This window comes from Oryzias latipes, chromosome 23 (genome assembly GCF_053564925.1).
Source record: "Oryzias latipes strain Hd-rR chromosome 23, Olatipes_Hd-rR_3.1".
NCBI lineage: Eukaryota > Metazoa > Chordata > Actinopteri > Beloniformes > Adrianichthyidae > Oryzias > Oryzias latipes.
Window position 1 is genome coordinate 390,001 of NC_136259.1, and position 19,449 is coordinate 409,449.

The following is a 19,449-nucleotide window of genomic DNA, read 5'->3' on the forward strand; positions in this document are numbered from 1 at the left end:
CCATCCATCCTTTCATCCATCATCCATCCATCATCATCCATCTATCCATCCATCCATCATCCATCCATCCATCCATCATCCATCCATCCATCCATCCATCTATCCATCCATCATCCATCCATCCATCATCCATCCATCCATCCATCTATCCATCCATCAATCATCCATCCATCCATCCATCCATCCTTTCATCCATCCATTTTTTCATCCATCCATCCATCTTTTCATCCATCCATCCATCATCCATCCATCTATCCATACATCATCCATCTATCCTTCCATCCATCCATCCATCCATATATCCATACATCATCCATCCATCCTTTCATCCATCCATCCATCCATCCATCCTTTCATCCATCATCCTATCCATCCATCATCCATCATCATCCATCCATCCTTTCATCCATCATCCATCCATCATCATCCATCTATCCATCCATCCATCATCCATCCATCATCCTTCCATCCATCATCCATCCATCATCCATCCATCCATCATCCATTCATCCATCCATCCATCATCCATCCTTCCATCCATCCATCATCCATCCATCCATCCATCATCTGTTCATCCATCCATCCATCATCCATCCATCCATCCATCATCCATCCATCCATCCTCCATCATTTCATCCATCCATCCTTCCATCCATCCATCATCCATCCATCCATCATCCATCCATCATCCATCCATCCATCCATCATCCATCCATCCATCCATCCTTTCATCCATCCATCCATCCATCATTTCATCCATCCATCGATTATTCATCCATCATCCATCCATCCTTCATCCATCCATCCATCATCCATCCATCCTCCATTCATCCTTTCATCCATCCATCCATCTATCCATCATCCATCATCCATCCATCATCATCCATCTATCCATCCATCATCCATCCATCATCCATCCATCCATCCATCCATCCATCCATCCATCCTTTCATCCATCATCCAGCCATCATCATCCATCCATCCATCAACCATCCATCCATCATCCATCCATCATCCATCCATCCATCCTTTCATCCATCATCCATCCATCATCATCCATCTATCCATCCATCCATCATCCATCCATCCATCCATCATCCATCCATCCATCCATCCATCCATCTATCCATCCATCATCCATCCATCCATCATCCATCCATCCATCCATCTATCCATCCATCAATCATCCATCCATCCATCCATCCTTTCATCCATCCATTTTTTCATCCATCCATCCATCTTTTCATCCATCCATCCATCATCCATCCATCTATCCATACATCATCCATCTATCCTTCCATCCATCCATCCATCCATATATCCATACATCATCCATCCATCCTTTCATCCATCCATCCATCCATCCATCCTTTCATCCATCATCCTATCCATCCATCATCCATCATCATCCATCCATCCTTTCATCCATCATCCATCCATCATCATCCATCTATCCATCCATCCATCATCCATCCATCCTTTCATCCATCCATCATCCATCTATCCTTTCACCCATCCATCATCCAACCTTTCATCCATCCATCCTTTCATCCATCCATCATCCAACCTTTCATCCATCATCCTTTCATCCATCCATCATCCATCCATCCATTTATCCATCCTTTCATCTATCCATTCATCATCCATCGAACCATCCTTTCATCCATCCATCCATCATCCATCCATCCTTTCATCCATCCATCCTTTCATCCATCCATCATCCATCCATCCATCCATCATCCATCCATCCATCATCCATCCTTTCATCCATCCATCATCCAACCTTTCATCCATCCATCCTTTCATCCATCCATCATCCAACCTTTCATCCATCATCCTTTCATCCATCCATCATCCATCCATCCATTTATCCATCCTTTCATCTATCCATTCATCATCCATCCATCCTTTCATCCATCCATCCATCATCCATCCATCCTTTCATCCATCCATCCTTTCATCCATCCATCCATCCATCCATCATCCATCCATCCATCCATCATCCATCCATCCATCATCCATCCTTTCATCCATCCATCATCCAACCTTTCATCCATCCATCCTTTCATCCATCCATCATCCAACCTTTCATCCATCATCCTTTCATCCATCCATCATCCATCCATCCATTTATCCATCCTTTCATCTATCCATTCATCATCCATCCATCCATCCTTTCATCCATCCATCCTTTCATCCATCCATCCATCCATCCATCCATCCATCCATCATCCATCCATAGAACACACATAACGCCTACGGGGATCACGGGGTTGCTGGAGTCTATCCCAGCTACTGTTGGGTGAAGGCAGGTACACCCTGAACCACACACTCACTCTCACACACACACACACAGTCTCACACAAACTCTCTCTCTCTCTCTCTCTCTCTCTCTCTCTCTCTCTCTCTCTCTCTCTCTCTCTCTCTCTCTCTCTCTCTCTCTCTCTCTCTCTCTCTCTCTCTCTCTCTCTCTCTCTCTCTCTCTCTCTCTCTCTCTCTCTCTCTCTCTCTCTCTCTCTCTCTCTCTCTCTCTCACACACACACTCCCTCACACACACTCCCTCACACACACTCCCTCACACAAACTCACCCACATAAACACACTCACAGTCCCATCTAGGGACACCTCAGAATCACGAGTTCACCTGTGCAGTGTGTTCTTGGACTGGTGTCAGGATATGAGGTAGACACAAAATTGCAGGACGCAGGATCTTCCAATGAGAACTTGAATTTAATCGTCAATTTGCTCTTAAGCCAAAAGATTCATGTAACTCTGTGAACAGCACAAAACAATCTGGCAACAAGTGCAGGGGAGACGCAGACTATAAGCATGAGGATAGATTAAACAATTACAAACAGGTGCGCACATCAGGGAGGGCAGGTGAACACACTGAGGGAAGGTCAAGACAACTGAAATGAGAGGACATGTGAGATACAGGAAGTAACAAAATAAAAGCTGAAACAAAACCCATTCTCACCCTGGCTCCTATACCTCACAACTGGAGGCCAGAGTTCCTGGAGAAACCCACACGAGGAAAACATGCAAACTCCGTCCAGAAAGGTCCCTGCAGGGATTTGAACCAGGACCCTCACTGTGCATTTCCATATGTGTTCTGCTGCTCTGCTCTTCAGGCAGGCTGCCGTACGAGCTGTGCCGGCGCTTTGTGGAGCGGATCGTCCTGGTGAGCGATGAGGAACTCAAAGACGCCGTCTCCTCCCTCTACAAGGCTGGACTCGTGGTGGAGCCGTCGGGCAGCGCCGCCTTTGCAGCCGTCGTCAACGGGAAGATTCCCGACCTGGACGGGAAGAAGGTTGTCTGCATCCTCAGCGGCGGGAACATCGGAAAAGACGAACTCGCCAACTTTCCCGGATGAAAATCTTAGAAACAGCGATTGATCAAACGACTGTTCCATTACAGCCTTTTGTGTTTCTAATGTCTGATCAATAAAACAGTGTCATTGTTGAGAAAGAAGATGAAGATGTAACTGGAAACTGAATTTTTTCAACCTTCACTGACATTTTTGGTCCACTGTATCCCCTGCTATTGATGGAGTCTGTCCATTAGACAAACCTACCGGACCACGACCTCCATCAGAGTGATTGACAGCAGCATGACGTGTTTGTCGTCACTTTTCTTTGAGTCTTATTGCTGTTCCTTAAGGGAAACTTTATCCATCCAGAGGTCCTGAATTCAAGCCCAGTGATTGACAATTTTATTTTTTATATTCTTTTGCTTTGCGTTTATTTTCTTCATGTAATGTGTGTTTTGCTGTGTCAAGCACCTCTCACCGAAAACGTCACATGTGGTGTTTTACGTTGTTTTTTTCTAATCATCATGAACAACAAGGTTTTGTTTCACGTTTTTTCATCACCATTTCCACATTGAAGTGTTACAAGAAGCTTATTTGAAGCATATGTCGATATGCATCCAGTCCGCCACCAGATGGCGCTGTTTTGTGTGGTTTCAAAGCCCTGAATGGGTGGTTCATTTTTCCGGCACAAATACATGAACCCCAATGAGGCTTCATGGGGCTTCTATTCCCATCCCTATTTAAAAGTAAAAATAAATTAAAATGTATTGAAAATTAAATAATCAAAATCAGCCATTACTTTTGAGTTGTTGATTAACAGAATTATTAAAAAAACAAACTAATGAAATAAGACTGAGAACTAATTGCCCAGCGGGTCATGATGAACTCAGGTATGTCCTTTAATTGACATCACAGCTGTTTTCAAACCCGGAATCAGTCAGTCTGCCTATTTAAAGGGAGACAAATAGTCATGTTGCTGTTTGGTGAAAAGGTGTGTACCACACTGAACATGGACAACAAAAAGCAAAGGAGAGGATTGTCCCAGGGCATTAGAAACACAATTATAGACAAACATGGTAAAGGTAAAGGCTATAAAACCATCTCTAAGCAGCTTGGAGTTCCTGTGACCACAGTGGAACATATTATTCAGAAGTTTAAGACCCACGGGACAGTAGCCAACATCCCTGGACGATGGAAGAGGAACATTGATGACAAATGGAGGAGACGGATAGTTGGAACTGTATCCAAAGAGCCCAGAACAACCTCCAAAGACATTAAAGGTGAACTCCTAGATCAAGGTACATCAGTGTCAGATCGCACCATTTATGGTTGTTTAGCCAGAGTGGATTTCATGGGAGACGACCAAAGAGGAACCACTGTTGAAAGGAAATCATCAAAAAATCTGACTGGAATTTGCTAAATGCATGTTGACAAGCCACAAAGCTTCTGGGAAAATGATGAGACAAAACTGGAGCTTTTTGGTAAGAAACATCAGCTCTATGTTGGTAGACTCAAAAATGTAGCATCCAACCAAAAGAAAACTGTCCCTACTGTGAAACATGGAGGAGGCTCAGTTCTGTTTTGGGGCTGCTTTGCTGCATCTGCCACAGGGTGTCTGGAAGTTGTGAAGGTCAAATGAAATCTCCAGATGATCAAGGCATTCTGGGTAGAAATGTGCTGCCTAGTGTCAGAAAGCTTGGTCTCAGTGGCAGGTCATGGGTCTTCCAACAGGACAACGATCCAAAACACACAGCCAGAAACCCCCAAGAATGGCTGAGAGAAAAGCCTTGGACTATTCTGAAGTGGATTCTATGAGCCCAGATCTGAATCCCATTGAACATCAGTGGAAGGAGCTGAAACACGCCATTTGGAGAAGACACCCGTCAAACCTGAGACAACTGGAGCAGTTTGCTCATGAGGAGGCTCATTGACAAACACAGAAACCGTTTCATTGCAGGGATTGAAAGGTTGTGCAACAAAATATGAAGTTATGGGTCCCATCATTTTAGTCCAGCCCTATTTCATTAGTTGTTTTTTTTTAATAATTCTGTTAATCAACAACTTAAAAGTAATGTCTGATATTGATGATTTAATTTTCAATACATTTTATTTTATTGTTACTTTTGAACATTTCAAGTCATTTCAGTGAACATTGTTGACTTTCTTAAACTGAGGGGGACCAACTATTTTGTCCACCACTGTATTTGAACAGTAAACAGGTTCTACTTTGTATTTCAGACACAGATACTGGCTGATTGAGACCAGGTTTTGCAGCATGTGAGTCATTGTTGTGCTCCATTGCTGCAGCACAACAACTTTCTACCACACCAAGACTTCCGTATCTCGGAATGGAGCTGTGAAAGAAAAAGCCTGGATAACATTTGGCACCCCTCTTTTAACCCTTGTTCTATCCTAGGCACTTTAACATTGGGAGGTGGGTCATCTAGACCCACTAGACAGTGCTCTGAACCTTTTTTCTTCAATGATTTGTGATCTTCACTGGTGTCCATGGATTACATGAAATCTTTCCACCTTTATCCACCTTTGTCATGGTAGGGAGAACACCTCAATGAGGGGGGGTCATAGGATAACACAAGGGTTAACAAGGCATTTTTTAACATTCGATGTTTGTCTAACAAAACATTTATCATAAATGATTTTATCCAAGATTATAATATTGATGGACTCTTTTTAACTGAAACATGGCTGAGCACGGATGCATCTACTGTTCTCACAGAGGCCTCTCCACCCAATTTTAGCTTAGTTTTTTCAACCAGGGAGGGCAAAAAGGGTGGGGGTACTGCATCTATAATGTCCAACTCCTTTGCAGTAAAGCGGATTACATTAGATGAGTACCCCAGCTTTGAACATCATGCCTTTGTTTTTAACAGCCCTCCAGTTTTATGCATCACAGTATACACACCACCCAAACCAAGCTCTGTTTTTATTGAGGAGTTTTCTGAGTTTTTAGCATCTGTCCACACTTCCTTTAACATAATAATAATAACAGGGGATTTTAACCTGCATGTAGACAGGAAGTTGGACTATTGCACCACTCAGTTCTTGGACTTGCTCTCCTCTCTTGATTTTAAACAACACGTCATGCAGCGACTCACAACAGGGGGCGCACTCTTGACCTCATCATCAGTCATGGTTTACCTACCAGTGTGTCCGCTGTTGTGGATCTGGCTGTATCTGACCATTAGTGTGTGCTTCTTAACATCACTGGTTTTAGAAAGCAGGAGACCTCTGTGAGAACGGTGAAGAAACACTACTTGACTCCTGAGGTGGTCGAAAAGTTTATTACATCTGTTCGCTCCCACTCTCCACCTGTCTTACCAGCCTCCTGTGATCTACTTGTTGACAGTTTTAACAGTAAATTAAAATCCAGTCTCGACTCAGTTGCTCCTCTAAAATCTAAGAAGATAAGAATCAAACCCACACCCCCCTGGAGAACTGAGGAAATGAAACAATTGAAGAGACGTTGTAGATCTGCTGAAAGACTTTGGAGAAAACAAACTTGAAATAAACTATCAACTATACCAGAACCAACTAAAACTATATAATCAAACCGTAGAACAGACCAGAAATTCATATTTTGCGAACATCATTTCTGTAAATAAAAATAACCCCAGAGTCCTTTTCACCACAATTGAGTCTTTGATCCACTCCAATGGGAACAAAAACACAATGCCAGCCTCCGCCTCATTGTGTGAGGACTTTGCAGACCACTTCAGGAGCAAGATTGATTCTGTCAGATCTGACATCATAAATGGACAGAAAAGCCTCTCTATTGGTAATGATGGCTTGATCTGACCTGAGGAAGCACTGGACAGTTTTGACCTGGTTGAAGCTGCAACACTTGGTTGAGTTTTCTCCCAGGTTAATCCAACAACTTGTTTTTTAGACCCCATCCCTACTTCACTTTTTAAATCCTTTTACGGGTCTTTTGAGTGAGATTTTAAATATCATGAACTCCTCTCTACAGACGGGTATTTTTCCTGCTGCCTTTAAAACGGCAGTGGTGAAACCGTTACTGAAGAAAACTACAACCTGCCTTTTTTAAGTAAAGTTTTAGAAAAACTTGTTTTTATTCAGCTGAATGAGTTTCTCTCTCAAAACAACATTTTTGAGATAAACCAGTCTGGTTTTAGAACGAACCACAGTACTGAGACAGCCTTGTTAAAAATCGTTAATGATGTCAGGTGTGCCTCTGATTCAGGTCAGATCTCAGTTCTAGTTCTACTAGATCTAAGCGCAGCTTTTGATACTGTTGATCACCTGATCCTTGTAAACAGACTTCAAAGTCTTGGCCTTTCAGGGACTGTCAGGGGGGTGGGAGGTGTGAAAGGAGTGGGGGGCTGTGTGTGGGTACGGGGAGGGGGGGCCTCTATTTCTTAATTTTCATGCTTGTTTTATATTATTTAGTTTTAATGTAAAGCAGTTTGTGTTATACTTTTATATGAAAAGTGCTTCAGAAATAAAGATTGATTGATTGATTACATGGTTACATCATGATACCTCCACCACCATGCTTGAGAAGAGATTTTGTTCTGTTCACTGCAGTGATTTAAAAACATCTGGACCTTGATCTAAGCTGGTCAATAAGATCCTGTTCAGTTGGACAGATTTAGATTTGTGGTGATTGACAGCAGACGGTCTTTCATCCGGTTGTTTTCCTGTTTCTCTTTCTTTATTCTGGAATCTTCCATCATTTCTTGTCCCTTAACTCCTCCTAAAGTTTTTCATCTATTTCAACCATCCAACTATTCAAATATTCAGCTCTTTCAGCTTTTTCCAGCTCTGACTTTTGGTCCTTTAAATCCTTCAACTTTTCCAGATATTCCAGGATTTCTGCCTCCATTGAAATAAATGGGGAATCCTTGGAGCAGAAGCTCGCTGGTTCGATACCCGGCTTTGGCATTTTTCACAAACATAGCTTTTTTGTTATTGTGTTGTTTTCACTTTATTTATGTCGACTTTGATGATTTCTTTATTTTTTAAAATTATGACCCTCTAAGATTCATTTTTTTCATTCAGCAGTATAACATTCAAGACTGATGTTCTTCTGGAAATGCAGCTCCTTCTAGATTCTTTTGCATTTAGCGTGGACAGTAAACACTACAGTAAAGGATTTTGGAACGTTTATCACTTCCAGTCGCTAAAAAGTTTTGTTTTAAACTAAAAAGTGGGTTACTTTCCAAATAAAAGCATGTAAATGTGTTGGTTTCAAACCACAGAGTCTGACTGAAGCTGAGACCTTTTTATATCAGTGTAAGGACAGAATGACTGCATGTTCAGGAGTTTATATTTAGTATGAAATGTTCTGGATCTACGACTCTGGTCCTTCTGAAACAATAACAGTATTCATCTCTGAACCACAGCTGCAAATGAAGCCAACGGCCTCAAGACGTTTTAGCTTTGGTCCAGTTTGACCAGAAAACCAGTTTACAGAAAAGACCACATTTTGTGAAAAAAACTGTTTATTACAGACAACTGAAAAATCCAATGTTAGCTTTGGAAGCGTTTTCTTTTTCTTGTGAAGAAAATATTGGAAAACCAGAGTCATGTGGGAAAAGTAAAGTTTGTGTTCTTCTACATGACGTCTTTAGTGGCCATCCTGCAGACGACGGCGTCCAGCAGGCCGCCGCTCTCCTCCTGAGGACTCACTTTGTACAGCTGTGGGGGGGGGGGGGGGCAGAAACGCCACGTTACAGAAAGACAACAGGAAGACGTTCAGAACATGAGCTGAAGACACACGGCACTAAATCAGCTCTAAAAATGTTGGAAATGGGATTATTTAGGATATGGAAAATGGACCCAGACTGACAAAATAACAGCTGGAAACACTAATTCATGCTACAAAAAGTAAATATTCCTCATATTTTACAGCAGAGACATTCCAGGTTTGACTTTTCTCTGCAGTTCATCCCAAACAACCGCCGTGGAAACGACGTCTAGAATTTGATGAAGGCTCCATGTTTTGGATCATCTTCCTCCTTCACCTTTACTTCCTCCCAACGTGTTCAAGTAACCAAGACCACAAACCCATGATGACCCCTCCACCGTGTTTGACAGTCTGTTTTTTTCTGTACTCTATTGTTATTGAATTTGTGACATCACCCACCCCACATGAAAAAAGTCATGACTGGAACTGTGACATGACGAAACATTCATCCATAAAAGAAGGATTTTCAGCGTTTCTGTTACATTTTAGGGTCAAACCCTGATTTTTCAAACTAAACTTACGTCTTCTTTTCACTCCAAGTTAAATTCGTTTCTTAATTAGAATGTTGTAAAAGTATTATTCTATTGTTGAAAATGATTCAGATATTTGGAATCGACCGCTTAATTGTGTGCGCCTTGATGCACTTTACGTTTAAAAAGCAGAAATCTGAATCCAAAGCCGCTTTGAGGATCCGTTTAGCTCTGCTGCAGCTCAGCAGAAAAACTGAGCTGAAATGTTGCAAACAGCTTTTTTCAAACTCCACACGGAAATTCTCCCAACCTTCAAGGAAAACTTTGACACTAGAGAAACTTCTCATCTGATCTTTAGGGTTTGAGCTCATTTCTCCAGATTTTTACTGCAATCAAAGTCAACACAAATCTTTTTTCTTATGCAATTCAATCACAATCAAGTATTTGAATGAATGTTTTATCTTTAAAGTAAGTCAGCAATAGAGTCGGATTGTTTTCTTTCTTCCATTTTCTTCACGCTTTACTCATGAAGCTCTGATGGAAACCTGCTGTCATTCCCACAAAAACCCAGCAGACGTTAGGAAAACCTTTCTGATCTTTGCAGGATCCGAAAAGGAGGAAAACTCTTCCACTGGGACCTCCTGCCCGTCCACCCTGATGGCGATGTGGGACAAGACCTCGGAGTCGTCTCTGCTGTGAACCACGACCACCAGAAGGGAGCGGTCCTGATGGGAGATCCCGAAGCGTTTGAAGGCCTCTGAAATCTGCAGGTGAGAGCAGGATCAACGTTTGAGTGACCCTAATGAGACAACAATCCATGGTTTATGTAACAGTGGTGCTGTTGAAAGGTTAGCGCCCCCCCTCAGTGAAACCAACTGATGTTGCTGCAGACATCCAGGTTTTTAGGTCCACTTCAGGCTTCTGTCTGTCCAACTAAACTTAGAGCTGCTTAGATTCTGAAGTCCGGCTCCAGACTTCAGGTGTTGTCTGGATGCGGTCCCTCCATCCCCCCTTCTTCAAAAGAAGAGAAATGACAGGACCTTCTCCAAACTCTACTTCTACAGGCCAACCTTACGGAGGATCAGCTGAGCCCAGTGACTGATGGACTGAACCATCAGCTGAGAGGACGAAGAGGAGCCGCAGCTCAGACTAACTTCCTGTTTTTCTGGTTTTGTTTTTATGTTTGGTGGCATGTGTGAGTCTGAATAAGTGTCAATCATTGAGAGCTCTAAAGACGCTGCTTTCTGGTAGTCCTTCAGTTCCACCGACTGAAAACCTTCTTCTGTTTCTCCACGACCGTCTGCTGCTTCATCCTGGAGGCCTCAGAGCAAACGCACAGGTGGATCTTTAAAGTCTGTTCCTGCAGGCCGTAGATGCCCATTCCCTCATAGAACTGCTTAGTGCTTCATCCAGTGTAAAGATATGAAGTTATTTACTGTATAGTATTTGAGAAGTTCATTATAAAAGGATTAATCATTGAATAAAACTAGATGAACAAACTAGTAGATCACTGTTCCTCACAGTATTATTTAGTACTTATAAACATCATTCTATTTAAAAGGAGAAAACAGACTTTTTGCTTGAGCAGACCAACTGTAGCCCAGAGTTTTTGTCTTGACAGGGAAATCAAGTGTTTGCTCTCGGTCACGTGACTCACATTATTGGTCGGTGAGAGGTTGAAGATGATCTCCGAGTTCAAACTTCTCGTCTTCATTTTTCCGATGCTTTGTGAATGAATGGCTTTATTTGCAGCCAGCAGCGCCTGGAAAGGACTTAGCAGCTGCAGACGGAAGCAGAATGCGTCAACCCACCGGGCATAGCAGCATGTTTGACCGCTCTGTGCTCACCATGGTCGGGTTGATGAGAGCGGCGTGGATGTTCCCCTCCACGGCGTCCTGCCTCAGCTCCGCCGCGTTATTTACGTCTTTAAAAAGCATCTGAGTCACGTGCTGCTCAGGGAAAAGCTCCAGCTTTTGTGTGAAATGCATGTGTGTATTTATTTAGGACCTAAAAGGTTGGAAAACTACAAAAAAACAACCGGCATGGAGCTCCGTGTGACGGGGTTCCGGCGGAACCGTTTCGCTGTTACACCGCTCCAAAATCTCATTTTGCCATTTTTCTGTCCCGTTGACTGTATTCGGTTTTGTGAATTTTTTCTTAATCTATATGAAATATGAAAATATCTACATGATACATTTTGCGTTTTTAGTGAAAATAAATAACTTGTAAATCCACCAGGGGGAACTATTTATGTAAGCAATTCGAACGTTTTTAAGCGACGGACATCCAGCTGTCGACAGCTCTTCCGTTGACTCTCCTGGGACAGTTTCACAGCTTTTCCTTCTAAATTCTTTCATTTTTCTTTGGTTTTTAAACATAAATTGAGTCTTGATGCGCCTTCCTCAGCTTTATCACCGCTAGCTTTGTGCTCGTAGTCGCTTTTGCGTGTTTCCGGGTCGAATATGGAGAAGTTTGAAGGCTACGTGTTCGCTGCTCTGTGCAGCACCAACTTCTTGGTTTCGTGTCTGATCTTCTCCAAAGTCACCAGAGAGCAGAGGGAGGCTTACATGGACGAGATCTTCCATGTTCCGCAAGCCCAGAAGTACTGCCAGGGAAAATTCAGCGAGGTAAAAGACTGTCTTTGTTTGTTTGTTTGATGAAGGGGGAGGGGCTCCATCATGGGGATTAAGGTCAGAGATGAGGCTGCTGTCAGGTCCAGATGAGGCATGTTGTCCATGACAGACACAGACAAATGCATTAGTGCAACACTGTCCACATGAACTACTTAGACAAAAACTAATACAACATAAATAAAGTCTTTTATTGTGAAGAATCATGACATATTTTTAAACTTGTTTTACTTGTATTTTTTCAGAATTTTGGGGCCACAGAAAAGTAAAATTACGACATTTAAAGTTGTAATTTTTTTGACTTTTTTCCAAGTGAGCAAACAGTCCAGCAGCACAGCAGACCGAATAAACTCAATTTGGTCAAACTGTCTTGGATTTGAACATCTGAGCTGTTTATTGATGACGTTACAAATGTTTAGAAGCTCCGATGTTGGATTGACGGTTTATGAACGTATTCATTAATGGGGGGGCTGGCAGCATCTCTGCAGCCCGTCATTGAAGACATCAGTATCCCTGCAGCCGTCCACTTCCAAATAAGATACGATACATATCCTGATATTTTACCGGAACACGTTTTCCATTTTATTTTTGGAGTCTGACTTAGAAAAAAACTCTACCTGAATGTCAGTACGTCTCCCATTGTAATAAAATGGGCAAAGTCAGTTTATTCAATGATCCCAATGTTAAGCATTGCAACTGGATCTCATATATAAGTTGCTTTTATCCAGGAAATTCATTGTGCTTTTATTTTGGTAACATAAAATATATAAAGGGAACAGTCAACATTGTCTGATTTCCAATACAAAATATTTTTCAGTGTAAGAAAAAAATAGAATGAATGTTCCTTAACCAATCAGGTTCTAAAAGTATGATTGAGGAAAGAAAGTGCTGGTTATTTTCCTTCCCCCTTCGTGTTTCTGTAGGCGGCTGCTATGAAGATGAAGCAAACAGCAAAGCTGGCAATTTGAAAACTGTTTTTCAACTCATCTGACATGGGGCAGAGAGAGAATGAGGGGGTGTAGCGGTGTGTAGCGCCGTACAGGGGTATATAGGAGCTAATGGGGTTGTATAGGGGCATACAGAGTCGTATAGGGGCACCTAGCAGTTTATAGGGTCATGTAGCAGCTTTTAGCGGCGTATAGGGTCGCATGGGGCGTATAGGGTCATGTAGCGGCGTATAGGGTCGCATGGGGCGTATAGGGTCATGTATCAGCGTATAGGGTCACATGGGGCGTATAGGGTCGCATGGGGCGTATAGGGTCGCATGGGGCGTATAGGGTCGCATGGGGCGTATAGGGTCGCATGGGGCGTATAGGGTCGCATGGGGCGTATAGGGTCATGTATCAGCGTATAGGGTCACATGGGGCGTATAGGGTCGCATGGGGCGTATAGGGTCGCATGGGGCGTATAGGGTCGCATGGGGCGTATAGGGTCACATGGGGCGTATAGGGTCATGTAGCAGCGTAAAGGGTCGCATGGGGCGTATAGGGTCATGTAGCGGCGTATAGGGTCATGTAGCGGCGTATAGGGTCGCATGGGGCGTATAGGGTCGCATGGGGCGTATAGGGTCATGTAGCAGCGTAAAGGGTTGCATGGGGCGTATAGGGTCATGTAGCAGCGAATAGGGTCGCATGCGGCGTGTAGGGTCGCATGGGGCGTATAGGGTCGCATGGGGCGTATAGGGTCATGTAGCAGCTAATAGGGTCGCATGGGGCGTATAGGGTCGCATGGGGCGTATAGGGTCATGTAGCGGCGAATAGGGTCGCATGGGGCGTATAGGGTCATGTAGCAGCAGATAGGGTCGCATGGGGCGTATAGGGTCATGTAGCAGCGAATAGGGTCGCATGGGGCGTATAGGGTCGCATGGGGCGTATAGGGTCGCATGAGGCGTATAGGGTCGCATGGGGCGTATAGGGTCGCATGGGGCGTATAGGGTCATGTAGCGGCGTATAGGGTCGCATGGGGCGTATAGGGTCGCATGGGGCGTATAGGGTCATGTAGCAGCGAAAAGGGTCGCATGGGGCGTATAGGGTCGCATGGGGCGTATAGGGTCATGTAGCGGCGAATAGGGTCGCATGGGCCGAATAGGGTCATGTAGCAGCAGATAAGGTCGCATGGGGCGTATAGGGTCATGTAGCAGCGAATAGGGTCGCATGGGGCGTATAGGGTCGCATGGGGCGTATAGGGTCATGTAGCAGCGAATAGGGTCACATGGGGCGTATAGGGTCATGTAGCAGCGTATAGGGTCGCATGGGGCGTATAGGGTCATGTAGCGGCGTATAGGGTCACATGGGGCGTATAGGGTCGCATGGGGCGTATAAGGTCATGTAGCGGCGTATAGGGTCGCATGGGGCGTATAGGGTCATGTAGCAGCGTATAGGGTCGCATGGGGCGTATAGGGTCACATGGGGCGTATAGGGTCATGTAGCGGCGTATAGGGTCGCATGGGGCGTATAGGGTCATGTAGCAGCGAATAGGGTCGCATGGGGCGTATAGGGTCGCATGGGGCGTATAGGGTCGCATGAGGCGTATAGGGTCGCATGGGGCGTATAGGGTCATGTAGCGGCGTATAGGGTCGCATGGGGCGTATATGGTCATGTAGCGGCGTATAGGGTCGCATGGGGCGTATAGGGTCATGTAGCGGCTTAGCCAGTGACAGTGGGTCAAAAGGGAACAGTGGGGGTGCGTATCACCTGCAACGCTGCTTGTAGCTTTGTTGTTTTTTATTTTAATAAACTTTACCAAGTTTTTTTATTTAAATTCAACTTTATTTATATAGAGCTTTTCATCCTACATAGCATCTCAAAGTGCTTCCCAGAGAACGAATGAAATCAAATAAGATAAAATATATATATGGGGCGGCCGTGGTGCAGCGGTAGGGCAGTCGACCCATGATCGTAAGATTGTAGGTTCGATTCCCGCCTTGCACGCCCATGAGTCGAAGTGTCCTTGGGCAAGACACTGAACCCCACCTTGCATCTGGTGGTAGGCGGGCGCCTGTGTTTGGCAGCGGAGCCGCCACCAGTGTGTGAATGTGTGGGTGAATGTGTGTGTGTGACTGTAAAGCGCTTTGTCCTTGTAGGAAGAAAGGCGCTATATAAGTATACGCCATTTACCATATATATATATATATATATATATATATATATATATATATATATATATATATATATATATATATATATATATATATATATATATATATATATATATATATATTAGTTAAAATAATAAACAGAGTAAAAAGAATGCTATAAAAATAAATGCAAATGATAATAAAATAAATGAATTAATAGAACACACAAAAACCCAACACATACTCATCCAACCAACCATTAAAATAAAAACAAATAAAATTAGCTGTTAAAATTTTATAAAATCAAATAAAAACATGTGTCAGTCAAGTCAAAACTATGTAAAAGCTTCACTAAAAAGGTGTGTCTTAAGTTTTTTCTTAAAAACCTCCACAGTGGCTGAAGGCCTCATGTCCTCAGGCTGTTCCACAGGCGAGGGCCTCAGTGCTGAAAGGAGGGTTTTAGCTCTGACTAGGCCTGCACAATATACCGCAAATTTATCGTTATCGTAATATCAAGCTGTGCAACATGCATGTCGCAAAAGACAGCAAATTTGCAATAAATGGTTACCTTAGATGTGGCCAAACAATCTTATAGCAGCTTGAAGTGTTTAATGGATTGAAAGAATCCCTTTCTGCATTTGACCAATCAGAAGGACCCCTTCACGTTAACTGATCGGATGGCGCCCTATTATGTTGTATGTTCGCCTCCTACGTCAACAAGGGTCATTTGTAGTATAATTTTTAAGCTGTTGTAATGGAATGTGAATAATATTTTTGGTTGTTTTGCTAATTGTTCAAATACCGCAAATTATATCGTTATCGCAATATTAATCACTGATATCGCATATCGTGAGTTTTCTTCATATCGTGCAGCTCTAGCTCTGACCTTTGGGACCTCCAGCAGACCTGCACCTGTGGACCTGAGGGCTCTGGGAGGGTCATAGACTAAAAGTAAATCTGATAAAAATGAGGGTCCAGCTCCATGTAGACTTTTATAAACTAATAAAAGAACCTCAAAATCCATCCTAAGTTTTTTTGATGACCCCGGTGTAACCAGGTGGAGCCAAACAAAACCGATTTTAAACCAAAACTGAATCTTTCCTTCAGTATCAGCCGTAAGCTGCTCTGTTGACCTGGATGTTGTCATGGCAACAGCTTCTTGTGTAACCTTGAACAGTGGGACCCGATGATCACCACCCTCCCTGGTCTGTACCTGGTCTCTGTGGGCATCATCAAGCCGGTGGCGTGGCTCTCTGACCTCACGGGCGAGGTCGTTTGCTCCACCGCCATGCTGCGCTTCATCAACCTGCTCTTCAACTGCGGCAACCTGTACCTGATCTACCTGCTGCTCTGCAAGCTCCACCCCCGGGAGAAGGTAAAGCTTGATTGGCAGTAACTGGGGTTTGATTTTGTTCCCTAACGTTGTTTGTCTTCCAGACCCGAACAGCGTCACGCCGCGTCCTGTCTGCGCTTTCGCTCTCCGCCTTCCCCGTGCTGTACTTCTTCAACTTCCTGTACTACACAGACGCCGGATCTACTTTCTTCATCCTCTTCACCTACCTCATGACGCTGTACGGCTGCCACAAAGCCGCGGCGCTCCTCGGCGTCTGCTCTGTGCTTTTTCGTCAGACCAACATCATCTGGTTGGCCTTCTGCGCGGGGACTGTGGTGGCCGCCAAAATGGACGAGGCCTGGAGGGTGGAGCACACCAAGAAGAGGGAGGAGAAGTCTGCTCCCTCCCAGGTGCCGCTGTCGCTGTGTGGCGTGAAGAGAGTTCTGCACTTCTCGGCAGAGTTTCTCTCCTCCCCCGGTCACCTGAAGGCAGTGCTGCTGGCGGCTTGGCCGTACGCTGCAGTTGCTGTGGGTTTCCTGGCGTTCGTGGTGTGGAATGATGGGGTTGTGGTGGGCGACCGGGCGAGTCACGAGGTCTGCCTCAACTTCCCCCAGATCTTCTATTTCTTCTGCTTCTGCCTCCTCCTGTCCTTCCCCGTCTCGCTGTGTTTCCAGCGCGTCCTCCGCTTCCTGCAGGCTGTGAGGAAGCAGCCGCTGCTCTTCCTCCTCCTCGCCTCCGCCTCCTTACTCCTGGTGTGGAAGTTCACTCACGTTCACAAGTACCTGCTGGCAGACAATCGCCACTACCCTTTCTACGTGTGGAAGAACCTCTTCCGGAGGCACCAGCTGGTCCGCTTCCTCCTGGTTCCGGCGTACATCTACGCAGGCTGGAATTTCCTGGACTCCTTGAAATCGCGCTCGCTCTTCTGGACTCTGGCTTTCTTCAGCTGCCTCCTGGTGTCCACCGTCCCTCAGAAGCTCCTGGAGTTCAGGTACTTCATTGTCCCGTACCTGATGTACCGCCTGCACATGCCGCTGCCGTCCCTGCCCCGCCTCGCCATGGAGTTCCTGCTGTACGCGGTGGTGAACGCCGTCACTATCTACATTTTCATCGCCAAGACCTTTCGCTGGCCGTACAGCGTGGAAACGCAGCGCTTCATGTGGTGAGGGGCAGATCGGAGATCCCAGAGAGGCTAGGCAAGGCTGAAGGATGCCGGAGAAAACTGTTTCCATGGAAACGAGCGACATTCCTTAAAGGATCTCTGCGGTCCAATGGGGTAGCCGGGCTGAGTCGGGTGGGAAGTGGACATGGAGGAATCCTTTCTCATGGTTCTGTGGACATGAAGGGATGTTTGGGGAGCGGCGGTGAAGGTTGAAGACCAAAAACATTTGATCAAACGTCCACCGTCAGACTTTTCCAGTGAAGAACAGCGATCCTCTTCTACGCTGATGATCTTTTTCCTAACACATCTGTAAATAAATCTGTGTTTTCCTTGACTTTATGTGTTCTATTCATTTATTTACCGTATTATCCGGACTATAAGTCGCACCGGAGTATAAGTCGCACCAGCCCAAAAATGCATTATAAAGTAGAAAAAAACACAGATAAGTCGCACTGGACTATAAGTCGCATTTTAACTTTCACAACCTTATATGACACAATCATAGCAGACTGTTTATTTAATAATTTCACAGTAATTTTTTCTCAAACCTATTTATTTATTCTTTTCATGAAGCATCATTGGCCAACTAATACTCTGTTTTCATCCTGTATTTGTAGAAACAGTTTTCATTTTTATTGAATTTCTGAATCTATGAAATCATTGGAAAATAGAATATTATGTTTAGGCCTTCAAGATCTTACTGTAAAAAAAAGTTTGCTGATTCTCTGAGTCACTTAACATCCTCTTAACACTTAACATACCTCATACATCAAATTGACCCAGGAACATCATCTCTGTTCCTCACAAATGAACATAACAGGAGGGTTAACAATGTATTTATTTCAATTTATTTCGAATATAAGTCGCTGCGGAGTATAAGTCGCACCCCTTGCCAAACTATGAAAAAAAGTGCGACTTATAGTCCGGAAAATACGGTACCTTTTTATTTCATTCATTTTGCCAAATTCTGTTCTTTTAGAGAAGAACATAGTTAAAAATTCAGAATTTGCTCTTTAAAAGATGATTTACTTTCTGGTCTGTTACTAGATTTTTTTAAAGCTAAAAATGTAAAAGTGGTTCAAAGTTGAGGTTTTTTTGTACATTATTTTGACAGGTCCTTGTTTTTGTCAGGATTTTTTCTCCTTCCTTACTACAGGTGTTTGTACTTTTGTCGTTCCTTGTTTTTTATTATCAATCTTTAAAAATGATGGAATTATTCTCGCTGAGACAATAAACTGTCCTTGTGACTGAGGCGCCTCACGCTGTGTTTTCAGGTACGTTCTGAGTCCCTCAGCTAGTTTTCTCCGTCCAGCTGATTATTAAACCTTTAAAGTTCTGCTGCCCTGAACATCAATGATCGTGTTTCCTGTTCCTCTTTACTAAAGTAAAATTTGAAGGAGTTAGTCTGCAGACGACACACCACTATGCGCTTTAGGCTTTGGTGGGCTTAAAGACCCACTCTGATGAAAAATAGTGTTTTTTTTAATTTTCCATGATGGAAGACGGAAATAAAGAAAATGAAGCTTAAATGTGAATTTCTGAGTTTTTCTTTATTCAAATCCTAAATCAGGAGCAGACAAAAAAACTTGGTTTGAAGAAGATCGTAGAAAATACGCTGGACGAGGCCACCAGCTCCTTGCTCCGCCCCTTTCTGATCATCCACCTGCAGACAAATAGATCCATGAACGTCTGATTTCCTGGTCTGAGCTGGAGTCTGGATCAGAATCTGGGGGGTATTT

The 19,449-nt window shown here is 43.9% G+C and overlaps 3 protein-coding genes across 3 annotated transcripts in view; 2 read left to right on the top strand and 1 right to left on the bottom strand.

Moving 5' to 3' along the window:
- Positions 1–3,472, top strand: part of LOC144989433 (putative threonine dehydratase) — a 35,749-nt gene extending 32,277 nt beyond the window's left edge. The window contains exon 9 of the mRNA XM_078941874.1: positions 3,133–3,472. Within this exon, the coding sequence (XP_078798000.1) occupies positions 3,133–3,186 (54 nt within the window). The 3' untranslated portion in view covers positions 3,187–3,472. The remainder of the gene's footprint in view (positions 1–3,132) is intronic.
- Positions 3,473–8,776: 5,304 nt separating this feature from the next.
- Positions 8,777–11,497, bottom strand: tprkb (Tp53rk binding protein). Its single transcript, XM_004084317.4, has 4 exons — positions 11,357–11,497; positions 11,167–11,289; positions 10,097–10,273; positions 8,777–8,990 (listed from the first exon to the last, which is right to left on the bottom strand). Exons 1-4 carry the CDS (start codon positions 11,495–11,497, stop codon positions 8,907–8,909), a joined length of 525 nt encoding a protein of 174 aa, XP_004084365.1. The 3' UTR covers positions 8,777–8,906.
- Positions 11,498–11,635: 138 nt separating this feature from the next.
- alg10 (ALG10 alpha-1,2-mannosyltransferase) lies at positions 11,636–19,239 on the top strand. The gene is made up of 3 exons (XM_011492546.4): positions 11,636–12,136; positions 16,393–16,590; positions 16,653–19,239. Exons 1-3 carry the CDS (start codon positions 11,972–11,974, stop codon positions 17,712–17,714), a joined length of 1,425 nt encoding a protein of 474 aa, XP_011490848.1. The 5' UTR covers positions 11,636–11,971; the 3' UTR covers positions 17,715–19,239.
- The last annotated feature ends 210 nt before the right edge of the window (positions 19,240–19,449 follow it).